Raw genomic sequence first — 23,145 nt, 5'->3', positions numbered from 1 at the left:
TCTGCCTGAGAACAGAGCTGCATTAAAGTAGGGATCCCTAGAGCAGAGCAGGGCAGGCGCGGTGCAACGGGGGAGGGATGTTTCCATTACGGTGCTTTTGATTACGTGCTTACTCTAGTAAGATTCAGACCAAATAAAGTCTCGCTCTCCTATTCGGAGGCCCGCAGCGCACCCAGCCCAGGCGGACTGCGGCTGCGCACTGCGGGTCCGGTCCCAGGCGCGGGGAGCGCCGGAGAGGCGCGAGACCCGGCGGGAGCCGGGCGGGGCCGTGTGGGGTCGGGGGGAGAGGGCGGGGCCACGGCGGTGCGGTTGTCCCCGCCCCGCACGCCGCTCGCCGGCGGCCGCTAGAGGAGGGGACAGCGCGGGCGGGCCGGCGGGCGCATTGGAGCGCGCCGGCGGCCCTGGCCCCGCGGGAGCGCGGCTGCGGCGCGCGGAGCAGGGGCGACGGGTAGGCGGACGGCCGTCTTCTTTGCGTCGCTGCCTCACGCGGGCCGCCGCTCCGGGGATGTGAGGGGCGCCGCGAGGCCGGCGGGCCCCGGAGTGGCGCGAGGCGGGCCGCAGACGGTAACGCGCCGGGCAGACAAGGGGGAGGGCACGGCTATCCCGCCGCGGCCGGGCTTGGGCAGCAGGAGCGCTAGCGGTGCCTCCGGATCCGAAGCGGCCCGTGCTCCCGCACCGGGTAGTTGTCGCGGTCCTGGGACCCGCGGAGTCGGTGCGGAGGAGGGGCGAGCCGGGAGGGGCTTTCCAGCGGGCGGCCGGCCGGCCGGCCGAGGTCCTGGCGCAGGTGCCTGCCTCCTGGAGCATCCCACCGTGTCTTCCCCAGCTCCACCCACTTTGGCCTGGAACCAGCCTTCAAGGGCTAAAAATATTGCCCGGAGGCTTCTGAGCGGAATTAGATCGCCCTAAGTAGGGCACAAGGCACAGGCGACAGAGCTTTTGGGCCCCCGGCCGGAGGGAGACTCAGAGCAGATCTACCCTCACGCTTGCTTGCAGCTGGAGGCCTCCCTCCGGGGAACAGGCAAGGGTGGGGGCCTGCGGGCGGGGGCAGGGGGCACTGATCGTCTGAAGTTGCCCCACAGCCGAGCAGCTTTTCCTGAGCTCTCCCTACCCAGGGGATCTTCAGCATCAATCACTGCTGGCTTCCCAGGGGGTCCCCCAACTGCTATGTAAGCAAAGGCTGAAAGTTCCCCATTGCGGAATGAGAACTAACAGGGGGAAGACAGAGGACTCAGTCTATGTTAGAAACATCAGCTGCTGCTTTTTAAATTCCTTCCGGATTTTCTAATGAGAGAAGAGTTGTGCCAGGCACGGTTTCTGTTGGGTACCAGTCTGGACCTATGGGACAGGGAGACGTCCTTCTCTTTGGACCTATTTATACCTATTAAATCAAAATAGATAGCAGTGTATTCCTCTGAAACTAGAACCACGTGGTCAAGGAACCTGGACACCCACCTCCTCTGCCTGCTGTGTCTTTCTTATAGATAAGCTCTTTGGGAAGCTGGTTATAATCAGGAGGTGGTGTGGTGACCTCTGGAGTCAGAGCTGGGAAGTTTGTTATCCTGTCGTGCCTTTTTTTTTTTTTTTTTTTTAAGTGACAGCCTGGGGAGAGGGATTCATTCAGCCTCACCCTGGGGAAGAGCTGCTCTCAGGGCGAAGCAGGGCCAGCCTCAAATGTGTTACATGTGCTTTCTATGTCTCGGCCAAGAGAGTAAGATCCAGGTGGGGTCAGGATCCACAAGCCAGTGTTGGGATTTGATGCTTCAAAGCTTCCTTTTTGGGGAGTCAGGCACATAAAAGTTCCTTGGGAACAGCCCTCAGGAACTCACTGGGGCATTTGGTGGAAAGATCACCAAAAGGATTTTGGCTGTTGGTGCTCCATGCGGTGTCCCTCCTGCCAGGTGTGTGCGGACGCCAGCATGAAGCTGAAAAAGCAGGTGACCGTGTGCGGGGCTGCTGTCTTCTGCGTGGCTGTCTTCTCTCTCTACCTCATGCTGGACCGAGTGCAGCATGACCCCGCCCGGCATCAGAGTGGTGGGAACTTCCCCCGGGTGAGTCACACCTGGCGTCTGAGGCCTACAATGTGCAGTTTGTGTGGGCTCACGGTAGCGTCCAGGCTGGAGAGTCCTGTCAGCCGGAATAAGGACCTTCCCTGTAGGCAGGGAAAGGGAGAAGGAAGGCAGAATGGCATGACGGACCGCTGCTCTGTCTTGGGAATCCTTGGCGGACATTGCTAATGGGTTGCACTATTCCTTCCCCCTGAGCCCAGCCACAGTCCTTGTTAGCACAGTGCTCCACACGGGCTGCACTCATGGCTGAGAATAGGCCTGTGAGGGGGAGCTTTTGCCACCCTGGAGCTGGAGGGCCAGGGTGCTCAGCCCAAGTGGACTGCGGTCCTCTGTGGTGATTTGCGCCTCTTCCTGTGCCTGACCAGAGCCATCGCTGTGGGCTCATGGTTCTGCCTTCCACCAGGGAGGGCAGGGTCCGTAGTCAGGCCGCAGGTCCTGGGCCCCAGGCGGAAGTGGTCCCTCAGGTGTAAGGAGCTGTGGGTGATTGCGTCCTGGTTTTCCGGCAGAGCCAAATTTCTGTGCTGCAGAATCGCATTCAGCAGCTGGAGCAGCTGTTGGAGGAGAACCATGAGATCATCAGCCACATCAAGGAGTCCGTGCTGGAGCTGACCGCCAATGCCGAGGGCCCGCCTGCCCTGCTGCCCTACTACACGGCCAACGGCTCCTGGGTGGTGCCGCCGGAGCCCCGGCCCAGCTTCTTCTCCATCTCCCCCCAGGACTGCCAGTTTGCTTTGGGGGGCCGGGGCCAGAAGCCAGAGCTGCAGGTAAGAGTCACAGCTGGCAGGGACCTGCGGCGGCCCCGGGGGCGTCACTCAGCTGCTGTCCCGCTCTGCAGATGCTGACTGTGTCGGAGGAGCTGCCTTTTGACAACGTGGACGGCGGGGTGTGGAAGCAAGGCTTCGACATCTCCTACAGCCCGCATGACTGGGACACCGAAGACCTGCAGGTGTTTGTGGTGCCCCACTCTCACAACGACCCAGGTGAGGGCCAGCAAAGCCCCGGAGCTGGGGTGTGGAGTGGGCTTTCTGATGGCAAGGGTCAGCGAGGGACAGCTGAAGGAGATGCGGCATCTTCAGGGGACTCTGTGTTGGCCCCCAGGCTGGATCAAGACCTTTGACAAGTACTATGCCGAGCAGACCCAGCACATCCTCAACAGCATGGTGTCCAAGCTGCAGGAGGACCCCCGGCGGCGCTTCCTCTGGGCCGAAGTCTCCTTCTTTGCCAAGTGGTGGGACAACATCAACGCCCAAAAGAGAGCAGCGGTCCGAAGGCCAGTGCCGGTTGGGGGCCGGGGGAGAGCTGTCCTCTGGGCCTGGGTTGTGCCTGAAGCCGCAGCTGCAGCGGTGGCAGGAGAGGCGAGGGGAAGCCGGGCAGGGGTGAGGCGTAAGGGTGGAGGGGCTGAGAATGAGACGGGAGGAACTGGCTTGAGGGTCACTTGTGTTAGGAGAAATCAAAGGTCTGTGAGCACAGAGAAGAGAAAGCGTGGGGCCAGGCCCCTGGGTCGAGGGCGACCGCAGGTTACCAGGGCCAGGACAGCACGGGAGTTCGCTGGCGGGAACAGAGGGCACATGTCTGTCCCCTCAGTCCCAGGGTCAGGGGAGCTGGCTCAGGGAGGCCAGCGCGCACAGGCCCCGGCATGGTCGGTTTGGCGCGGACGTCCCTGCGCCACGCTGAGTGTGCCTCCCTAACTTCAGGCTGGTGGGCAACGGGCAGCTGGAGATTGTGACGGGAGGCTGGGTGATGCCCGATGAGGCCAACTCCCATTACTTTGCACTGATCGACCAGCTCATCGAGGGACACCAGTGGCTGGAGAAGAACCTCGGTGAGGCCAGGAGAGGGAATCTGCCCCCCGACTCCCAGCTGGACCCCCGAGGCTGCCGGGGGCTTTAAGGGGCAAGGGTTGGCAGGGGCTGGTTCCGTTGTATGCTGATGCCCCCATCAGGGACCCCAATGTGATGATGGCACGTGGGGGGCTGGGACCGCAGTGCCGGGAGGCCGGGTGCCGGGGTGTTCAGGGCCTCTGGCTTCCGTGTCCCCGCCCAGGTGCAACCCCGCGCTCGGGCTGGGCCGTGGACCCCTTCGGGCACAGCCCCACCATGGCCTACCTGCTGCGCCGTGCCAACCTGACCAGCATGCTGATTCAGAGGGTGCACTATGCCATCAAGAAGCACTTTGCTGCCACCCACAGCCTGGAGTTCATGTGGAGGCAGAGCTGGGGTAAGGCCAGGTTGGGTTGCGGGGTGGCAGTGGTAGCTCTCCCCGGGGAAGGGCAGGGATCTCAGGGAAGACCCACAGGCCCGGTCAGGAGGGGATCACCTAGACCCCTTGCCTCTGTGAGATCTGCTGTTCACCCTGAGGGCATGGGCGTGCCGTCCCCTGGGGGAGCTGCGTGCTCTGGAGCCCCCTCCGCGTCCTGACGCTGGGCCTGCCCATCCTCCTCAGCCCTGAGCCCAGGGACAGCACCCTACCCCCCACCATGGTGAGGGCTGCCTGTAGCCAGAGCAGATCCCCGTCCTGCGGGCGCCCCAAACCCAGCTCCTGACGTGGTCAGCCGGTGGCTGACTGTCTGCTGTGTCTTCTTCAGACTCGGACTCCAGCACAGACATGTTCTGCCACATGATGCCCTTCTACAGCTACGACGTCCCCCATACCTGTGGCCCGGATCCCAAGATCTGCTGCCAGTTTGATTTCAAACGCTTGCCCGGCGGGCGCATCAACTGCCCGTGGAAGGTGCCTCCCCGCGCCATCACCGACGCCAACGTGGCCGAGAGGTATTTGCCACGGGCCCCGGGCCCCAGCCTGCGCTCGCTGCGTGGGGGCTTTGTAAGATGGGGGTGGGCTTGGGTGGTGCGTCAGGCCTGCAGCCACTGTGGGGGCAGCTCCTTCACGCGCCTCCCGGGAAAATGAGTGGCCTGAAGGAACCCCCTTTCCCAGAATAGTTTTACTTCCCAAATGAGCATGTTTTCCTGTGTCCTAACAAACTGTCAGAGCCACTAGGCTGACTCAGAGGTGAATAATTCTCAAGTTGGCTACAGTTCCTTCCAGCCTTCAACCTAATGTGCCGTCACTGAGCGCAGGCACCCTGCCTTGGCTCAAAGTCAGCCAGGGTCCTCTGTGTTCCGAGAGCCTGGAACCCCTGTTCAAGTGCACATTCCGCCCTGCCAGTAGCCCCTAGCCTCTGAGACAGCAGGCTCGTTCCCTTTGAGAGACTCATTAGGGACCCCGAGCGTGTCACTGTTGCTCAAGTCAACCCCCTGGGGAAGTGTGGATTAAGAGTAATGGAAAACAGTGATTTAGCCAGAACTGGACCGGCCTAAAGAATACAGCAAGTTGAACTGGTTTTCACGTTGCAATACTCCAATTTCCATGATGCCCAAGAGATAAAACATGTGACCGAAGGGAAAGAAAGTGGTCTTTTGTTTCCAGAATCCAGAAACCTAAATCCTGCTTCCAAGAGGCAGGATTTTTCTTTTCTTTCTTTTTCTTTTTCTTTTCTTTTCTTTTTTTTTAAGATTTTGTTTACTTATTTTTAGACGGGGAAGGGAGGGAGAAAGAGAGGGAGAGAAACATCAATGTGTGGTTGCGTCTCGTGCGCCCCCTGCTGGGGACCCAGCCTGCAACCCAGGCATGTGCCTTCACTGGGAATTGAACTGGCGCCTCTCTGGTTTGCAGGCCGGCACTCAATCCACTGAGCCACACCAGGCAGGGCGAGGTAGGATTTTTCTTAAGGCAGCCACTGTGAGCTGCAGAGGCCAGCCCAGGTGTGCAGTGAGAAAGTCATGAAAATAACTTCATTTCCTCCTTTGAAAGACTTCCTAGGCTGATAAATTAGGGAGAAATGTGTTGGAGGCATCCCCTCCTGAAAACAAAATAGAAGAGCAGAAGCCGACCAGCGTGGTTAAGTAGCTTAGTGGCTGGTTGAACTTTGACCCCCACAACATGCCACTTACTAATATAGGTTGATCTAAAAAGAGAAGGGTACTTTGATGATATGGTACAGAGCCCTATGTGTGTATTGATTGCGATGAAAAAGAAAATAAATATTTACCTATAGTTCCTAGTAGGTGCCAGGCACTATTCCAAGTGTTCTAGTAAATATTCATCATGCAGTTCATTTTCATTCTTACAATGTTAGGAGGGTGGGTACTGATGCTGCCTCATTTTATAGAAACTGAGGCCCAGAGGGGTTAAGTCACTCATGGAGGTCACCCGGCTAGTGCACGTGGAGCTGGTGTGGGCCTGGTCTGGCCCCCGAGCCCAGGCGCCTTTCCCCAGGGCTGCCTCCCCAGCTGGTGGACAGAACAAAGCTGCAGTGTTAGGATCAGGATCCCGAACGAGCGCAACAGTGTGGGATGTAGGCTGGATCTAACCACCTAAAGTTTATTCCTTAGAGATGGGAGTTTCCACCCTTCGCCTCAGAAAACAAAACAGAAATGACCTTGAGAGCCACATGCCTGGCAACTGACGTTAGCCCTGTGGGGTAACAGTGGGGCGACCGTGGCGGCTGCCAGCTGCACCCTTGTAAACGCATGCTGCTCCCAAGGGAGCACCAGCCCGGAACAGAGTGCAGTTTTGGCGTCCCTTGTCCCCTGTATCCATCGTATCCATCACTGGGTCCCTGCACAGAGGGATGCAGGCACCCCTTTGGTACTCATGGGGAAGGAGGACTGATCTCTTCTGCGTGGGGTTGGGGTCAGGGAGTGGAAGCCACACGTGTGGGCCAGCGCGGGAAGCGCTTTCCGCTTGTCGGGACTGTGTGCGGAGCTCTGGGCTCCGGGACGGGCCTCCCCACCCCAGCAGGTGTGCACCTGCAGGCCGAGGCCCTCCTCAACGGGGCCGCCGCCGAGGGGCCTCTCGGGCTGGCTCTGCCCAGGATCTCGTGATGCCCGGACTCAGGCTGGACCCGTTCCCGCCCGCAGGGCAGCCCTGCTCCTGGACCAGTACCGCAAGAAGTCCCGGCTCTTCCGAAGCAACGTGCTGCTGGTGCCGCTAGGCGACGACTTCCGCTACGACAAGCCCCAGGAGTGGGACGCCCAGTTCTTCAACTACCAGCGGCTCTTCGACTTCCTCAATAGCAAGCCTGACCTCCACGTGCAGGTGCGAGGGGCCCCTCAGCAGTGCTGCCGGGCAGCCTTTCCTGTGAGGCTCCGTGCGCCCCCTCCCTGGCCTTAAACCAGGGTTTATTCCCAACCCCCCACCCCCACCCCAGCGGGGCTTCTCGTTTGCTCAGAACTCCTTCCCGGGGCCCCCAGCTGGTGCGCTAGGTCCAGAGGGCGGGGAGGACGGGGGGGGCTGCGCGGGAGGACCCTGCCCCCAGCCCTGACAGTAGCACTGGGCCACAAATTCCCAGGAGGCTCTTGTGCTGATGGGGACAGGTTTTTGGGGTCCCCACAGGCCCAGTTTGGCACCCTCTCTGACTACTTCGACGCCCTATACAAGAGGACGGGCGTGGAGCCAGGGGCCCGGCCGCCGGGGTTTCCTGTGCTGAGTGGAGATTTCTTCTCCTATGCGGACCGGGAGGACCATTACTGGACGGGCTATTACACCTCCCGGCCGTTCTACAAGAGCTTGGACCGCGTCCTGGAAGCCCACCTGCGGTGAGACCCCGGCAGGTGCACCGGTGGCGGGAAACGGAGGGTGGGCCCCTGGGAGCTGGGTGGTCAGGCACTGACTTGTCTCTCCGGGCAGGGGGGCGGAGATCCTGTACAGCCTGGCCGTTGCTCACGCCCGCCGTGCCGGCCTGGCCAGCCAGTACCCGCTCGCAAACTTGGCGCTTCTGACAGAAGCCCGGCGTGCACTGGGGCTCTTCCAGCACCACGACGCCATCACTGGCACCGCCAAGGAGGCCGTCGCGGCAGACTACGGGGCCAGGTGCGAGCCCCGTCCTTTCCCCGTCGGCTCCGCGCCCCTGCCCGTCACCCCAAAGAAAGGGTGTGCTGGGTGGTCGGCTCGTCCTGCTGGCAGTGTGGATGGAGTGTCTGTGGTCACCTCCTCCACGGTCCCCCCCCGTCCCCCAGGCTGCTGCGCTCCCTTGTCGGCCTGAAGCAGGTCATCATCAATGCAGCTCACTATCTGGTGCTGGGGAGCAAGGAGACCTACCACTTCGACCCCGCGGCGCCCTTCCTCCAAATGGTGAGCCCCCGCCTGGACCTGCTCGGGGGGCCCTCTGGCGTGTGCAGCCCCGTCCCAAGAGCTGGGGTACGAGGGCGTTTCTCCTCTTTTCCAACCCTGTCCTGGGGTGAAGGTCGGTGCCCAGTGTAGCTAGTGGTTCCCATGCAGGACAGACGGTGGGGCAGGGCGGGGGGCGGGCGGGAGGATTCTAAGTCAGGCTGAGCCTCGTGGTGGCTCTTCCCGCCCACTGACTTCCAGGATGACACCCGCTTAACTCACGATGCCCTGCCAGAGCGCACGGTGATCCAGCTGGACGCCTCCCCCAGGTGAGCGGAAGCAGGCCGGGCTCAGGGGCAGAGCCTCTCCCGGGCCCCCCGCACCCTCCCGCCCCCACACCTGCCGGCCAGGAGCAGCAGCCTCCCGGGCGCGCTTACCTTTCCCCCGCAGGTATGTGGTGCTCTTCAACCCGCTGGAGCAGGAGCGGCTCAGCGTGGTGTCCCTGCTGGTCAGCTCGCCCCGCGTGCGGGTGTTTTCGGAGGAGGGTCAGCCCCTGGCTGTGCAGATCAGCGCCCACTGGAGCTCCGCCACTGACATGGTCCCTGACGTCTACCAGGTGAGCTGGGGGCTCAGCAGGCGGGCCCTGGCCCTCCCTCCTCCTGGCCTCTGTCCTTCAGCACCAGCCTCCCACCCTCCTGCTTACTCCCTGGGTCGGGGACAGGAGTCCTGGGGACAGGGATTGCCAGAGGACAGCTGCTTTTGGGATTTGAGCCTGTCCTTAAAGGGAGGATGGTTTGGTGGAGTAAGATGATAGAATGGCATTCTATTGCCCCAATGTTCATTCGTACCAGGGACCTACAGTGGGAGTTTAGCGTGGGGTTACCACTTCATAGTTTTTCCAGTGTCATTTGAGACTCGTAACAGTCTGACGAGGGCCAAGTTCTATAACCTCCACTTTCAGAGGAGGGGAGAGAGGCACTGGTGGGCGCGGGGACGTGCTCAGGCCCCACGAGCCCAGGCTGTGGCCCCCGCTTCCTTGCCGCCCTGTGCCAGCAGGTGTCTGTGCCCGTCCGCCTGCCGGCGCTGGGCCTCGGCGTGCTGCAGCTGCAGCTGGGCCTGGACGGGCACCGCACCCTGCCCTCCTCCGTGCGCGTCTACCTGCACGGCCGGCGGCTGGCTGTCAGCAGGCACGAGGCGTTCCCTCTGCGCGTCATCGACTCTGGTACCAGCGACTTTGCCCTCAGCAACCGTTACATGAAGGTCTGGTTCTCAGGCCTTAGCGGGCTCCTCAAGGTAAAGGGCCAGGGCGGGAGCCAGAGGAGGGCGTGCGCGCCGTGGGCCGGGGAGCACGCCGCCACCCGCCTGATGGGGGGCCTGGGAGAGGGCGCCGCGACTCCCAGGGGCCTCGGGGGACGGGCTTGGCTCCTTTGGGAAGTTCCGTGCCCTCCCGGGGGCAGGCCTGACATGCTGCTGTGGGGCCAGGGGTCAGGGCTGTGTGTTTTGGCAGAGCATCCGAAGGGTGGACGAGGAGCAGGAGCGGCGCGTGGACATGGAGTTCCTCGTCTATGGCACCCGCACGTCCAAAGACAAGAGTGGAGCCTACCTCTTCCTGCCTGACGGCGAGGCCCAGGTACCCTGGAGACACCTCAGAGCCCCAGGGGCCCGGGGCTTCGCTGACGGGCACAAGGAGGCCTGGGGACTGAGGCAGTGAGGGGCGCTTGGGCCTTCCTCCAGGGCGGGCCCTGCTGCAGGGGGCTTCGCCTGGGCTGCCTCCGGGAGGTGAGGGTGGGGGGCAAGGAGCTCAATCTGGAAGCTTGGGCCCAGCGAGGGGAGGGGTCTCTGGCCAGAGCCTGCACAGAACAACTGCTTCCATGCCTGGCCCCGGGCTGGTACCTGCCTGCTTTGCTCTGTGCTGCGGGTTCAGCTGTCACCTGCTCTTTCCCTAGCCCTACGTCCCCAAGGATCCTCCCGTGCTGCGTGTCACTGAAGGCCCCTTCTTCTCTGAGGTGGTGGCATACTACGAGCATGTTCACCAGGTGGTCCGACTCTACAACCTGCCAGGTACGCCGTGCAGATGAGGAAGGTCAGGAAGGAGGGGTGGGCCCCACGGGCTGTGACATGCTCTTCCTCCTGCCCGTTCTCTGTTCATACATCTGTTCCTGACAAATTACTGTGGAGGCAGGGATGATGCTTAATTAATTCTCGTGGAGGAAAGGTTGTCCAGGAAGAAGGGCTGGGAATGGCCTGGGGAGTGGGCACAGCCTGTCCAGCTCCATCTCTCCGGCTGTGGCTCATTCTCATGCTTTCCCTCCATCCCCGTGCCAGGGGTGGAGGGGCTGTCTGTGGACGTGTCATCCCTGGTGGACATCCGGGACTACGTCAACAAGGAGCTGGCCCTGCGCATCCACACCGACGTTGACAGCCAGGGCACCTTCTTCACAGACCTCAACGGCTTTCAGGTGAGCCCTGGGGCCCGGGCGCTTGAAGAGCCCACAGAACAGAACTGGGACTGTGTTTGCTTCTGTCGCAGGCACCGGGGTGTGCGGGGGGTCCGCCCTGAAGGAGAAGGGGGAACCAGGAGAGAGTGGTCAGGGACTCCTTCTGACTGGGGACTCCCTGGGGCCCATGCGAGGGCCCAGCTGCCCTTGACCTGCTGGCCTCGCCCCACAGGTGCAGCCCCGGCGGTATCTGAAGAAGCTGCCCCTGCAGGCCAACTTCTACCCCATGCCAGCCATGGCCTACATCCAGGACGCCCAGAACCGCCTCACGCTGCACACGGCGCAGGCCCTGGGCGTCTCCAGCCTCCACGATGGTGAGCGGGGAACTGGACGGGAAGGGGAGGCACGTCCTGCCCAGGGCCTCTCCGCTCTGCAGGCCGCCTCTTCCCTCCAGTCGGCCTCACCTCCACTTGAGAAGGCGGGAGGCATTAACAGCTGTCAGTCACAGGCGTTGGAGGACGGCAGGCACCCACTGTCACCCCCTGCCCTGATGGAGGCGCCTGGGGGGTGGGTGCCCTGTTAGATCCTCTCAAGAGGTGGCCGGATATTGAATGGTGATTCTCGGCTGGTGGTTTGCAGTGGAGGTGTGTGGCCCCCTTCTGGCCGGGGATGGGAGTTTGGAAAAGTGCATCGCTGTTGTAATGAAACATATAGCAAAGGAGAAAATTACATACGGCCTTCCTACTCACAGTCATTGAAAGAGAGAATTACATTCTTAGGATTCAGAACAAGGACATTAGGAGCAGTGGCCTGGAGCTGGTCAGCTGGGCAGGCCAGGTGTCTCCGTGCCCTCGGGGCGAAGTGAACAGCTTGCTCTTGGTGGCCACAGAGGCCTCAGATCTCTCTTCCAGGTGGAGCCCTCGCGCAGGGCCCAGCCGAGAGGGCCCCTCCAGGCTCCGCGGGTCACGGGCGAGCACAGTGCTGGGAGCAGAGGGGCTCTGCTGCCCACCCTCCCCGCCAGGCAGGGTCAGCGGCTGTAGGACTTGCCCAGGGTCTGTCTGTGCCATCGACCTTTCACGGCATATCCCGCTTGGTTCTCTCTGCCCTTCTGGGACACGCTGTGCTAAGAAATGATTGTCTCATATGCCAGGAGTCCCTTTTGGGATTTCTGGCCATTTTTCTGTGGTTGCTCAGGGTAAAGACTGAGGAGCTGCCGAAGCTGGAGCCACGGCTGGGGCGGTGGAAAGGTGGTAGGGCTGTCTTTCCATTGGAGGTTCTTAAAAAAACAGCTGCTGGGAAAACTCTTATCCCTACACATACTAGCTTTGCAGTGAGCCCCGTCCTCACACATATTTAAAGAGAAAGCCAAGGGGATCCCCTGCCGTCTCCCTCCCCCAGGGCATCCCCAAATGACACCTCATTTGAGCCTCTGCCTGACTGGCCATCGGGCTGTCCTCTCCACAGCCGTCCTGACTGACCAGGCGGGCAGAGCGGGGCCCTGTCCCCGCATGGAGCAAGGGCGGAGAGCGCGTGTTCTCGTCAGACTGCCCAGCCGGAGAAAGCCTGCCCACTGGGCCCTCGGCAGCAGCTGCCGAAGGCTGGCACTGGCAGTTGTGCATTTGCTTGTTTGTTTGTTTAGTTTGCTTGTTTATGCAGCCGGTCTAGACTGGACTCCTGCCCGGACATCTGGCCGGGCCCGGCTTGCAAGTCACGAAGCAGGGACTGTGACCTGCCAGGACCGGCCTGCCCCCGCTGGGCCTCTGTTTCCTCCTCTATGATGCCGACCCTTCACTGAGCCCTCTTCCGGCTCTGGGTCCCGGAGCCGCTTTTTCTCTTGTGTGACTGACCATCCAGCTGCCCACAGGGCCTTTCCACCAGGGCCTGGGGTTGGGGATCTTTCAGAGGCCACCATCTGCTTGGGCCGGGGACTCACAGGTCACTCCTGCAGGCCAGCTGGAGGTGATCTTGGACCGGCGGCTAATGCAGGATGACAACCGAGGCCTAGGTCAAGGTCTCAAGGACAACAAGAGGACCTGCAACCGCTTCCGCCTCCTGTTGGAGCGGCGCACCCTGGGAAGTGAGGTAAATCCGGGGCCTCCCTCCCCAGGCAGGCGGTCCTGGGGTGCCACCGAGCACCTGAGGAGCACAGCTAGAGCTGGGCAGGGAGGCGAGAGTCCCGCTTGGCTCCTGGGTCTGGGTCTGAGTCTGACGCTCTGAAGCTCCACCCCCTGCAGCCTGGCACCTCCCTGCCACGCACCAGCCTCCTCTGCCCTCGTGTCCATCTGCCACCTTCCCCTCTGTGCGCCCCCCCCCCCCCGACCCTGGCCCCTCGTTCTTCACCAGCCCCGCCCGTCTCCTCGCTTTCTTTGGCCCTACCAGCCTGGCTTTTTCTCCCAACTGGGAGCCATGTTGAGGGACTTGGTCTTGCACAGCAGCAGGAGCAGTAACCGAGAGGTGAGGGCTGGCAGGTCGTGATGGGAGTCGGCGCCCGTGATGACAGCCTGCCCCTTGGCCTCCTGGGTCTGTGCCTCACGTAGACCCCGAGCACCTGCTATGCCCTCACGTGCTTAAGACACCGCCTCTGCTCTGCAGGAATTTATTCATGGGTATGGGTGGGGGATAAGCCAGGTGTGTAGAAATACTAGCTGTAAAATGGGTGTGCCCACTTGTCCTGAGGAGCCAGAGAACGTGGTAGGCCAAGGCAATCCAGGATGGCTGCCTGGAGGAGGTGCTGTCCAGGCATGGCTTTGATCAATGGGGGTCTGATCTCCACACGACACAAGGTGCAGAGTGGGAGCCAGGAAAGACCATGTGAATGGGGAATAGCAGTTCGTTCACTCAGACTAGAGCTGCCTGTCCAGTGGGGCTATTTAAATTAATTAGAGCTAAGTAAAAAAACCAATTAGTTCTTCATTTATACTCACAGCATGTCAAGTGCTCTGTTGCCATGTGTGGCTAGTAGCTGCATATTTCCATCATTGCAGAAAGTCGTGTCAGCACTGGGCTGGCATGGGGGTCAGGGGGGCAGACCGCAGTGGGCCTCGAATGCCTGGCTCAGAGTCTGCACGCTACCCTGGAGGCCAGTGAAGGATCTAAGGCAGGAGGGACACTGTCAGGACTCTGTCCTATGCCGGTCACTCTAACAGCAGTGGGGAGGGTGGATCTGGGGGCAGAAAGACAGTTCGAAGGCCATTCAAGTGGGAAAGGTTGGTGGCTAGACCCTCAGCCATGGGAGGGAGAAGGCCGGGGGTGGGGGTGGGGGGTGGGTGTGAGGACGCAGCGGAAGTGGGACTGGAGACAGGCCAGGGGGGAGTGAGATTGTGGGCACGTGGGAGGAGGGAGGGACTAGGGGCAGAAATCCAGAACATGGGAAGGAAGCTGCCTCGGAGGGAAGTGAGTGTGTGGCGTCCAGTCTGGCCGTCCAAGTAGTCACAGTGGGCACAGCCGTGGGGCCGTGGGGCCATGGGGCCCGAGAGTCGGGGCTGGGGCGGGGGCTTTGGAGGCTCGCTCGGGGCCTTCTCCGTCGGAGGCCTGTGCCCCACGGTGGAGCACACGTCTGTCCGTCTGCTGTCCTCCGTGTGCCGAGGGTCTCTCCGTGTGAGGGGAGGCATTGCTGATGGGAGCGTGTTGTTCAGGATAGTGTCATAGACCCAGAAAAACCCCCCGAGTAGAGGAGGGGCGGCCTAGGGAAGAAGCCCTTTCTGAGTGGTGCGCGACAGGAAGCAGCCACACTCGCAGGGCCCTGGGGCCAGGCCCCCGTCATACCCACCCGGGAAGCTCGTTCCAAAGGGACTGACCTGGTCGTGTGTCATCCTCACCCCGGCTCCATTCCCTCACCCCCACCTTGGGCCAATCTTGCAGGTCCCAGACGGCCACTCTTCCAGCTACCCGTCCCTCCTTAGCCACCTGACCTCCGTGTACCTGAATGCCCCAGCGCTTGCCCTGCCTGTAGCCAAGAGGCAGCCCCCGGCCCCCAGCCTGCGTTCATTTCAGCCTCTGGCTTCCTCACTGCCCTGTGACTTCCACCTGCTCAACCTGCGTACGCTCCAAGGCGAGGTGAGTCTCCCGCTGGGCCCTGTACCTCCAGGACCAAACTCCTCCCTGTCCCAGGACCACCTTCCGGGCAGCAGGGCTGCTGCACCTGTGAGCCCTGAGCACAGGCCCCCCGCACACTGCCTTTTTGCTGTCTGTCTGTCATTCAGGATGATGCCTTGCCCTCGGCAGAAGCTGCGCTCATCTTACACCGCAAAGGCTTTGACTGTGGCCTTGAGGCCAAGAACCTGGGCTTCAACTGCACCACAAGCCAAGGCAAGGTGAGCAGGGCCCAGGTGTGGGGAGAAGCCCTGAGGAGAGCAGGTAGGGAATGGGGCCGCTGGGAAGGGCCAGCGCGAGAGAGGCTGGTGACGGCCGTGGGGTCAGGCAGCGGTCGGAGGGCAGGGTCACTCTCGGGCTTTTTAAAGAGAAAAGGGGACGCTGCGGACATTCGTTTACAAAGCTCCTGAGGCCTGACGGGCAAGTTCTATGTGAGGCACACAGCTGAACCTCTGCTCTGTGACAGGGACGTCCATCAGACAAAGTAGAAATCAACAGAAATAAAAAACCAAAAGCCATCGAGCTCATTCGTTGTCTAAGCTGGCACCAATAAAAGCCTCCATGAGCCAGACCCTCAGAAGTGAACCAAGACACGGTCCCCGTCCTCAGATTGCTCACAGCTCAGTGCAGCAGTGGTTCCTTCCCTAGGTCCGAGGACAGGCTCTGGGCTCGGGCCCCTGTGGGTGAGCCTGAGACTGGATGCAGACTTGCACGTGCAAGTAGGCACCTTGCTGCTGAGCGGGGCTACAGCAGGTTACGTTTCGAGGGAGCTGCCGTAGCTAAGGCGCTGGCGCCCAGCACAGCCCTGCCCCCTCTCTTCCGTATAGGTGGCCCTGGGGAGCCTCTTCCACGGCCTGGACGTGGGTTTCCTGCAGCCGATGTCCTTGACGTTGCTGTACCCGCTGGCCTCGCCCTCCAACAGCACTGACATCTACTTGGAGCCCATGGAAGTTGCCACCTTCCGCCTCCGCCTGGGCTAGGGCTTCCTGTGGCCTGAAGAGCAGGTTCATCCACAGAGACTGCCTCTCACATAAGGTCGGGCTGGACAGGCCACACGGGGCATCTGTCCCGATCTACCTCTCAGAACTCTGACAGACTGGGCTCAGCCCTCACTTCCTGTTGATGGTCGCTTCTATGTTTGGGGGCAACCCGCAGCCAGTGTTGGGTAGCTAGGGCAGACACTGGTGAGATCAGGGAGACTCGGCCTTGGGCAGGACGGGCAGGGCCAGCCTCAGCTTGGGGAGCCAGTGGCCACCCCATTGGGCACAGGCTTAAGCACCCATCCTTTTCCCAAAGTGGGATTGCGGAGAAGCAGGAAGGGTAGGGGAGGCTGAGGGGGTAACAGCCTGGCCTCAGGGTTGGCTGGCGATACGGGGTCCTGCGGCTGTGGAGGGACTGCTTGTCCTGATGTGATGAGCAGGAGGGGGGCGGGGGTCCAGAGATGGCAGCCGGTGGAGGAGCAGGACTCACGGCTTTGCGTGACGGCTGCTGAGCTGCGCGCCCTGGCTGGGGGCGGCAGTGTGGCGGAACGACTCACTAGACACTCTCATGGCCGGAGGTCACAGGACACTTCAGGTACAAAACCCCCATCTCAGACTGGGCACTTGGTCTGTACGTTGATCTGTGGGAAGGTGGCCGGGGTGTGGGGGTCGTCCACCCCACTGGCTCCTCTTCGGTCCCTGTACTCTGTACTCCGCTGTCCCCGAGAGCTCCTTCCAATCATGGAGGCGTTTGGTCTGCCAGGCTTCCTTTCCCTGGAAAGAAAGCCAAGCCTCCAAGACCCCTGTGCGTGGGCAACCTGAGGAGGCCTTTAGCACCATCCCTCCAGTCAGGCCACGAAGCTTCACCGGCGGTACATCCTTCTTCAGAAGGATTCGGTTCCTGGCGCGGGGACCCGGGGTGTGTGAGTCAGTTGGAGGCACTACGGCTGCTCAGGCTCTATTTCAGCTCCGATTAACAGAAAAATTCATGGTAGTCTCTCTAGATGCTGAAGCGATATTTGACAAAATTTACAATCTATTCCTTCTTAAAACTTTAAGTGAAGATTAGAAAGAAACGTGGTAATCGAGATCAAGGTCTCTATAAGAAACCAACAGTTAATGGCATTCTAAAGGGAAATTCCATAGGCATTCCCACTGAAGTCAGAAATTAGCCAAGGATTTACTATTATTTAGGAAAGTCCTGGCACTACTGAACCCTGCAGTGTGGCAGATGAAGGAGATGAAAAAGAGTTATAATTGTCATTACTTGTAGACGATAGAAGGGCCGACCTATAAAATCAACTGAAGACCTATTAAAAGCATTCTGTAAGTTAACCCAGATGATACACAGCAATTTCCTGTATAGACAGACTGGCTCTGCAAACAGCTCATAAATTCCTTATATTCCAGTGAGATTGGATATTTTTTGCAATTTGACAAGTTCTAAAGTTTATTTGGAAGAGTAAATGTGTGAGAATACTAATTCTGAGCCCTGATGAGCCGGGGCTGGCGGCGCGGCGGCGGGTGGGGGCCGCAGGCACTTGTCCTGCGGGGCTTCCCAAAGGACGCTCAGGCGACCGTGAGTTCAGTGCGCGTGTTCCGGAGGCGGAGCGCGGAGACGGGGGGGACCAACAGGAGAGCCCACACACAGACCCAGGTATTTGGGAATTTAGGGTAAGAGGAGTACTTATGGGGAAAAGACGGATTATTTAATAAGCAGTACTTTAGAACAGCTGGCTATCTACCAAAGCTAGATCTCTACCTCACAGTTTCCATAAAAATTAGTTCCAGAGGGAAAAACAAAAAAGTTAAATTATGAAATTACTGCAGAAAATGTAGGGTATTTTTATACCTCTGGTGTGGGAAGGTGTTATAAATGACATGAAACTTAGAAGGTTTATAGTAAGGGGAAAGATAGATTTTACCACAAAAACATTCATAGTTTCTGTATGATGGAAAACAAGGTTACAATACAAATGACAGGGCAGAAAGTACTTGCTGCACTTCAAAAATTGGTGAAAATAGGAGAAAAGTTCGCTAAGCAGCCACCTAAAGCAAGAGTGACACAGCGGAGTTCTTCCCAACCAGGGCCTGCGGAATCCGTCTATGTCACAGGGGAAGGAATGAGGTTGTCGGTGTGGAGGAGGGTCTGTGGCAGAGGTCTAGCAACCTGAGACTGACGTGAGAAGAACAAGAAATGCAACCTAATTGTAGTACAGAGAGGGAAAGGCAGATTCCTGGGCACAACCTATTGAACCAGGCTCTGGGAGGAGGAGCCAAAGAATCTGCATTTTAACGAGCTCCCAGGTGATCCTTTTGCACTCCTAACTGGGAAATGGGCCTGTAGGTTTAAGGCGAGCAGCAGCCCTTGGCCATGGATGAAGTTCTGGCACTGAGGCCTCACAGTTCTGACCATTAAAATCAAAACAAGCCAGGACCTAACACGGAAGCAACTTCAGCCACTGGAACTGGGTAGAATTCTGTTCCTGCGCTTCTCCGTCCTCCTAAGACCATCCCCGTTTCCATGAGGAAGAGAGGGCTGTATGGCTAGTCGGACCCATGGAGAGAAAGGCAGCTTCAAACTATGAGTGGGGTCCTGCAATGCAAGCAGAGCCAGGCCCAGACAGAGCTCTGATTTGGCTTGTGCGGTGGGTGAGTCTAACCTCAAATACCTGCAGAGAGGAAGTGATAGCTTTACCCTGAAATGGATGTGCTTACCATACTGTCACTGTGGTTAGCTGATGACACTCAGGCATCAGCTAACAGAGGGCGAAATCAGTCTGGGAATGACACTGACCACCAAAGTGAAGATCTCTAAACATCTTTGGTTTTCCCTACCAAAAATGTGTACAAAGAACAAACACTTCAAGTGGCACTTCTCAGAGTTCAACTTGTCTTAATTCTCTTAGGACAACCAGATCCTTCCTAACGAACCTCAGTTTTACTTAAGAGTCAATGAAAAATCAATTCAGTTGCCAAAGCAAGTGGACCTGCAAAGAACTTCCATCCATTTAGGCTCCTGACTTTTGACCTCCCGAGTTGAGAATAGAGCTGAACTGGAAGTGAATGCGACATAATTAGGCAGCCTACGCACTAGTGGAGCTGCGGAGGAGGACTGCTTGGCATTCTGAGCGTGACAGGAATGAGGATTTAAGACACAGCTTTGGGCGGGGGAAGCCTTGAGAAGTTCTCCAAATGGGTGTTCCCTGTCGGGATGCCTAGGGGCTTCCTTAACATTCACGCTAGAGGAGTCAGAATAGCTGGACTGCTGCCCCCGAATGCCTAAGAATGCTGCACAAAGTATTTAAAACATAAAAGCATTCTAATTCCGGATTTTGGGTTCCCAGCTCAGCCACAGTGAGCCTGCATGTAAACTGTGAGGTGCCCTATTATAGACTTAAGGCAGTAATGTATTCACGTTAATTTCTTGGTGTTGATGGTTCTAGTTTGGTTATATAGAATTTCTTTGTCTAAATACTAAGTTATTTAGGGGTGATAAGGCATCAGGTCAGCAAAATTAATCTCAAGTGGTTCAAGGGAAAAAGTGACGTATCCTGTACTTCCCACTTCTCTGTAAGTTTACAGTTGTTAAAAAAATGAATTTAAAAAATACCTTCTATATTGGCTCAGATCAAACGGGTCGCCTAAGAAGGCCTTGGACTCAAATAGTCCAAACCCACTAGCCATTGCAGGCCTGGTCTTTATGTCCTTCCAGGGGTTAGAGTGACATCAGTTGTGGTCACTCGTCTGGTTGCAAGGCCCAGCATTGCCACAAAACAGGACAGGGATTCTGGTCCTGATTCCGTCACTATTAGATCTATATTACCATGAACAAGTCTTCTCAGCTCTCCGAGCCTGTGCTGTATAAAATTAGAGTAAGCCCAGCCCTGCTCTTACCCATCTCATGCGGTTAGTATAAAAAATATGACATAATGCGAGGTTTGTAAAACATCAAGCACCTTGTGACGATCTTATCTTTTCATTCTGAAGGTACAGAAGGGGTTCATGTTTGTTAAATGCCCCAAAACTTAAAATTTTAAACCACTTAAAAACTGCAGACTGATTTTAAGACTTTGGTAAATATTGTTTTAAAAATCCTGTAATCCCACCCCCCACCCCCCAAAAACTAATTTTTTAAAAAAAACCCAAATTCCCCGAAAAGTACTTGCTCTGTCCTTAAGAGGATTACGCTGAACTTTTCAACTTTATCCGTTTATCTGGCACTGTCCTGCAACTCGTTTCCTTTTAAAGTCATATTTTTTTTTGTTGCCCACTGCCCTTTGCCTTTTTTATTTTTTTTCTGCAGCACCTGCATTGGGCCTTTTTTGGGTGAAAAACCGTCGTGGTCCAGAACGAAGTGGCTTTGACCTAAAAATTTATTCATCCCTAAGGGGTACCCTTCCCAAGGGGGCTAATAACCCTCAGCGGCTCAGCAGGAACCAAAAACCCACCTCCCGGTGAATCCCCCACCCGGACGCCACAGCGAGACACCTCCCCCAGGCACCGCCCGCCACCGGGCCGCGGGGAGGGGCTACTTCCGGAGCCGCCCGGAAGTTCCCGTGGCTTAGCGACCCCAGGACCCCGAAAGGTGACAAGGCTGCCACCGGGGTGTGAGGGGGCTTTCTTTAGCAGCCCACGGGCCTACCACGTTGCCGCTGGGGGCTCTTCCGCGCTCAGCAGGAGCTTCGCGTTAGCCGCTGGCACTCCCAATTCACCTGCTACCCGGTCCAACTTTCTTAATGAGGACTGCTCCCATTTTTGAGCACCTGTGTCAGGGTCCTTCAGGCGCGTCACGTAATGTAACCCTGAGAATTCCACAGCCTTAGTCACTGATAAGGAAGCCAGACTCAGAGCAGGTATCCCACCTACCGGCTCCCAGAGGCTGGGGAAGGAGCAGCAACCTGAAGCTTTACCCAAAATGCTTTATTTTCCACAATGATTATGAACAAGTGTTTATATAAGCCCAAGTACCTGAGGGGCCAGAGACATCACCTTGCAAAATGGCAGACAGACTCAAGGCCTGAAGGGCAGTGACTGCATCAGAAGTGGATTTGGGGGGTAGGCGCCTGACTCCCACAATCCAGGCTCAGCTTAGTTGGCAGGAGACCTTCCAAATGAGAAACGACAAATGTTTTTGGCCGCTGGGCCGAGCGCACCACGGAGGGAGCTCGAGAGGCGGCGAAAGGCTGGCGGATGACTCCACTCGGGCCTGGCCAAGGCTGGAGTCTCCGCCACTCCAAGCACTGCTCAGAGTGTCAACCCCCGCTCCTTAAACAGCTGCTTTAGAGCCTCTTCCAGCGGCCGGTTTGTTCCCTGAAGGCCCTTCACCACCTGCGCTGCCCACTCGAAGTATTCCTGGACGCGATGTTCGGACCAGCCTGCGTGTAAATGGACAGACAACTGCTCATGGGACGTGCCGGACAGCACTGGATTCTGCCACCTTCCTGGGGGACCTGGTGCAGGGCCACGAGATGACTTCTTGATGGTATGGCCTCTCCTGAAAACTTCCCTTTGGCCCAGCTATGGAATTGTATTTCTGCAAGCAGATAAGTGATCTAGGAGAATTAGTTTGGAGAATTAACCAAAACGCCAGGCTTTTTTTTTTTTTTTTTTAAATCAGGGGAACTGGCCAAACTGGGTCTCCAGAAGGTGGACCCTCCCCTTTCCCTCAGAGCAGGTGGGGGATCCTACCCTCTGGGGTGCAGCGGTTCAGGTCCCTCAGATTGTACAGCTTGTCCGCCAGCTTCACCAGTTTAGCCCCTGGGCTGCTGTGGGGAGCCTGCTCCACTTGCAGCCTCTTTCTCTCCAGCTTGGGCAGAGTCTTGTCATCTGTTACCTCCTCCACCAGACGCCGCACCTGTGCCCCAAAGTGCAGCTCCACCTCATCCAGGGTGGTGTCTGTGTCCTCCACTGTGTCATGGAGCAGGGCTGCCTGGGGACAGGCTTCCACTCAGCCGGTGACGCCAGCCAGGGGTGCCCAGACATGAATGGGGCCCCGGATCCCCACCCCAGCCTCCTGTCAGAGGAGGAGGAAAATTACCTGTAACACCACAATGTCAGTGATTCCCGCCTCGTGGGTCAGGATCCGAGCCACACCTAACGGGGCAAAGCAGGAAGTCAGACCCCAAGGGGGTCCCAGGCACGCGTGCGTGGGTTTTGTAGAGCCACTAACTGGGTGACCTTGGGCAAGTCCTTTACTCTCTCTGGGTGTCAAGCGTCCATAGGGAACAGTCATGCCCACCGCCCGGGATCGTTTGATGCTTAAACACCCACAATGCCTGGCACAAAGCTTGGTGCAGAGTAGGTGCTCAATGAGGTGCACGCCCCCCCGCCCCGACGCCGCTGCGGTTGCTTCCCAGGCTGCGTGCCCACCGATGGGGTGGTTGATGTAGGGGGTCCCTTCGGGGTCCTTTCGCCTCTGCCCACTGTGCTTGCGAGCCGCGAAATCAGCAGCCTCCAGCAGCTGCGCCGCCTCGGAGCCCATCGCGGTGGGGCGGGAGACCGCGCTCCTGAGAGCTCGGGAAGCCCCGGCCGAGCTCCACAGCGCCCCCTGGCCCCGCGGAGGCCCCGAGGATTGTGGAATGAGGTTCAGATGGCAGTTTGAGGGAAGGAGGAAGACAGAAGTAAAAGAGTGGCCCCACAGTGTGCCGAGTGCAGGGCAGGAAGGCACAGATGAATGTTACCGAGGCAGAAGGGCAGTTCACCCAGCCTCAAGGTCAGAGTCAGCCAGCTTCTCCCAGGCGGGACTCCCCCCGCCCCATGAAAATCTCCAACTTGTCAATGCTCTGAAAATTCTCAAAAGTGCCTGAAAAATAATTCTCCCTGTAGGAATGGGCCTTGTTGCCAAGGGCAGGGGACCCTCACTTTTGGGCCCAAAAGACCCTACGGCCTGACCTTCTGGAAATTGGAGCCTATGCCCGGAACTCTGCTGTATTGCTTCAGATTTAGGCTCCTAAGTAGCAGTGATGTTTCCGCAGGAACCGTCTTCTTTGTTCTCAGGGGCTAGGGCAACACTTGCATTTCTTTCTGGTGCGGTAGGGTTCCTGCTGCAGCCCCCACGCCCCTGCTGTGGCCTCTGGGGTCAGGTGTGTTGCCGCTGCTGGTTTGGAAGCATGGCGTTGTCAGGCCTCAGGTAGGCACTAGAATAACACTTAACACCGCTGGCGGGCAGCCTCCAGCCTTCTGGAAAAAGTCCTCAGGGGACAGCAGCTATGAAGTGTCAGGGCTAAGAGGGCCTAGAAACCCTACAGGGGCTTTCCCTGTGACAAGGGATCAGCTAGTTGCTAAGTAAACTCCAGACAGGCAGCTTTTGTGCTTGGCTGGTAGCTGGGGCAGAGGGGGGCCCAGGGGGAAAGTTGATGAAAGGACTCGAGCCCTTGGTTTTCAGCTGGCCCCGGTGGTTGCTGAGACCCAGCGGGTAGGGAGGGACGTTTCCAACGCTTGGACTGAGGCCTCTGGGGC

General features: G+C 58.5%; 2 protein-coding genes across 3 annotated transcripts; one reads left to right on the top strand and one right to left on the bottom strand.

Annotated features, from left to right (window-relative positions):
* Positions 1–335: 335 nt before the first annotated feature.
* On the top strand, positions 336–16,916 carry MAN2A2 (mannosidase alpha class 2A member 2). Of its 2 annotated transcripts, none has more exons than XM_054577614.1 (23): positions 336–448; positions 1,899–2,048; positions 2,573–2,830; positions 2,902–3,046; positions 3,165–3,336; positions 3,761–3,888; positions 4,110–4,283; positions 4,651–4,837; positions 6,986–7,163; positions 7,461–7,663; positions 7,755–7,937; positions 8,084–8,198; positions 8,436–8,503; positions 8,625–8,790; positions 9,231–9,467; positions 9,682–9,804; positions 10,121–10,235; positions 10,500–10,633; positions 10,845–10,986; positions 12,561–12,694; positions 14,474–14,668; positions 14,815–14,925; positions 15,532–16,916. In XM_054577614.1, the coding sequence occupies exons 2-23, from the start codon at positions 1,917–1,919 to the stop codon at positions 15,682–15,684; spliced, it is 3,453 nt and encodes a 1,150-aa protein (XP_054433589.1). In that variant the 5' UTR covers positions 336–448; positions 1,899–1,916; the 3' UTR covers positions 15,685–16,916. The 2 variants fall into 2 exon arrangements, with proteins under 2 accessions (XP_054433589.1, XP_054433588.1); XM_054577613.1 differs by having other exon boundaries at positions 362–564.
* Positions 16,917–20,600: 3,684 nt separating this feature from the next.
* HDDC3 (HD domain containing 3) lies at positions 20,601–22,197 on the bottom strand. Its single transcript, XM_054577612.1, has 4 exons — positions 22,057–22,197; positions 21,725–21,780; positions 21,376–21,616; positions 20,601–21,062 (listed from the first exon to the last, which is right to left on the bottom strand). The coding sequence occupies exons 1-4, from the start codon at positions 22,166–22,168 to the stop codon at positions 20,932–20,934; spliced, it is 540 nt and encodes a 179-aa protein (XP_054433587.1). The 5' UTR covers positions 22,169–22,197; the 3' UTR covers positions 20,601–20,931.
* Between the last annotated feature and the right edge of the window lie 948 nt (positions 22,198–23,145).

This window comes from Pteronotus mesoamericanus, unplaced genomic scaffold, assembly GCF_021234165.1.
Source record: "Pteronotus mesoamericanus isolate MK-2021 breed Mesoamerican mustached bat unplaced genomic scaffold, CSHL_Meso_final contig_438, whole genome shotgun sequence".
In the NCBI taxonomy this organism is placed as follows: Eukaryota; Metazoa; Chordata; class Mammalia; order Chiroptera; family Mormoopidae; genus Pteronotus; species Pteronotus mesoamericanus.
Note: the sequence above shows the minus strand (reverse complement) of the source record. Positions and strands in the feature narration are given on the sequence as shown.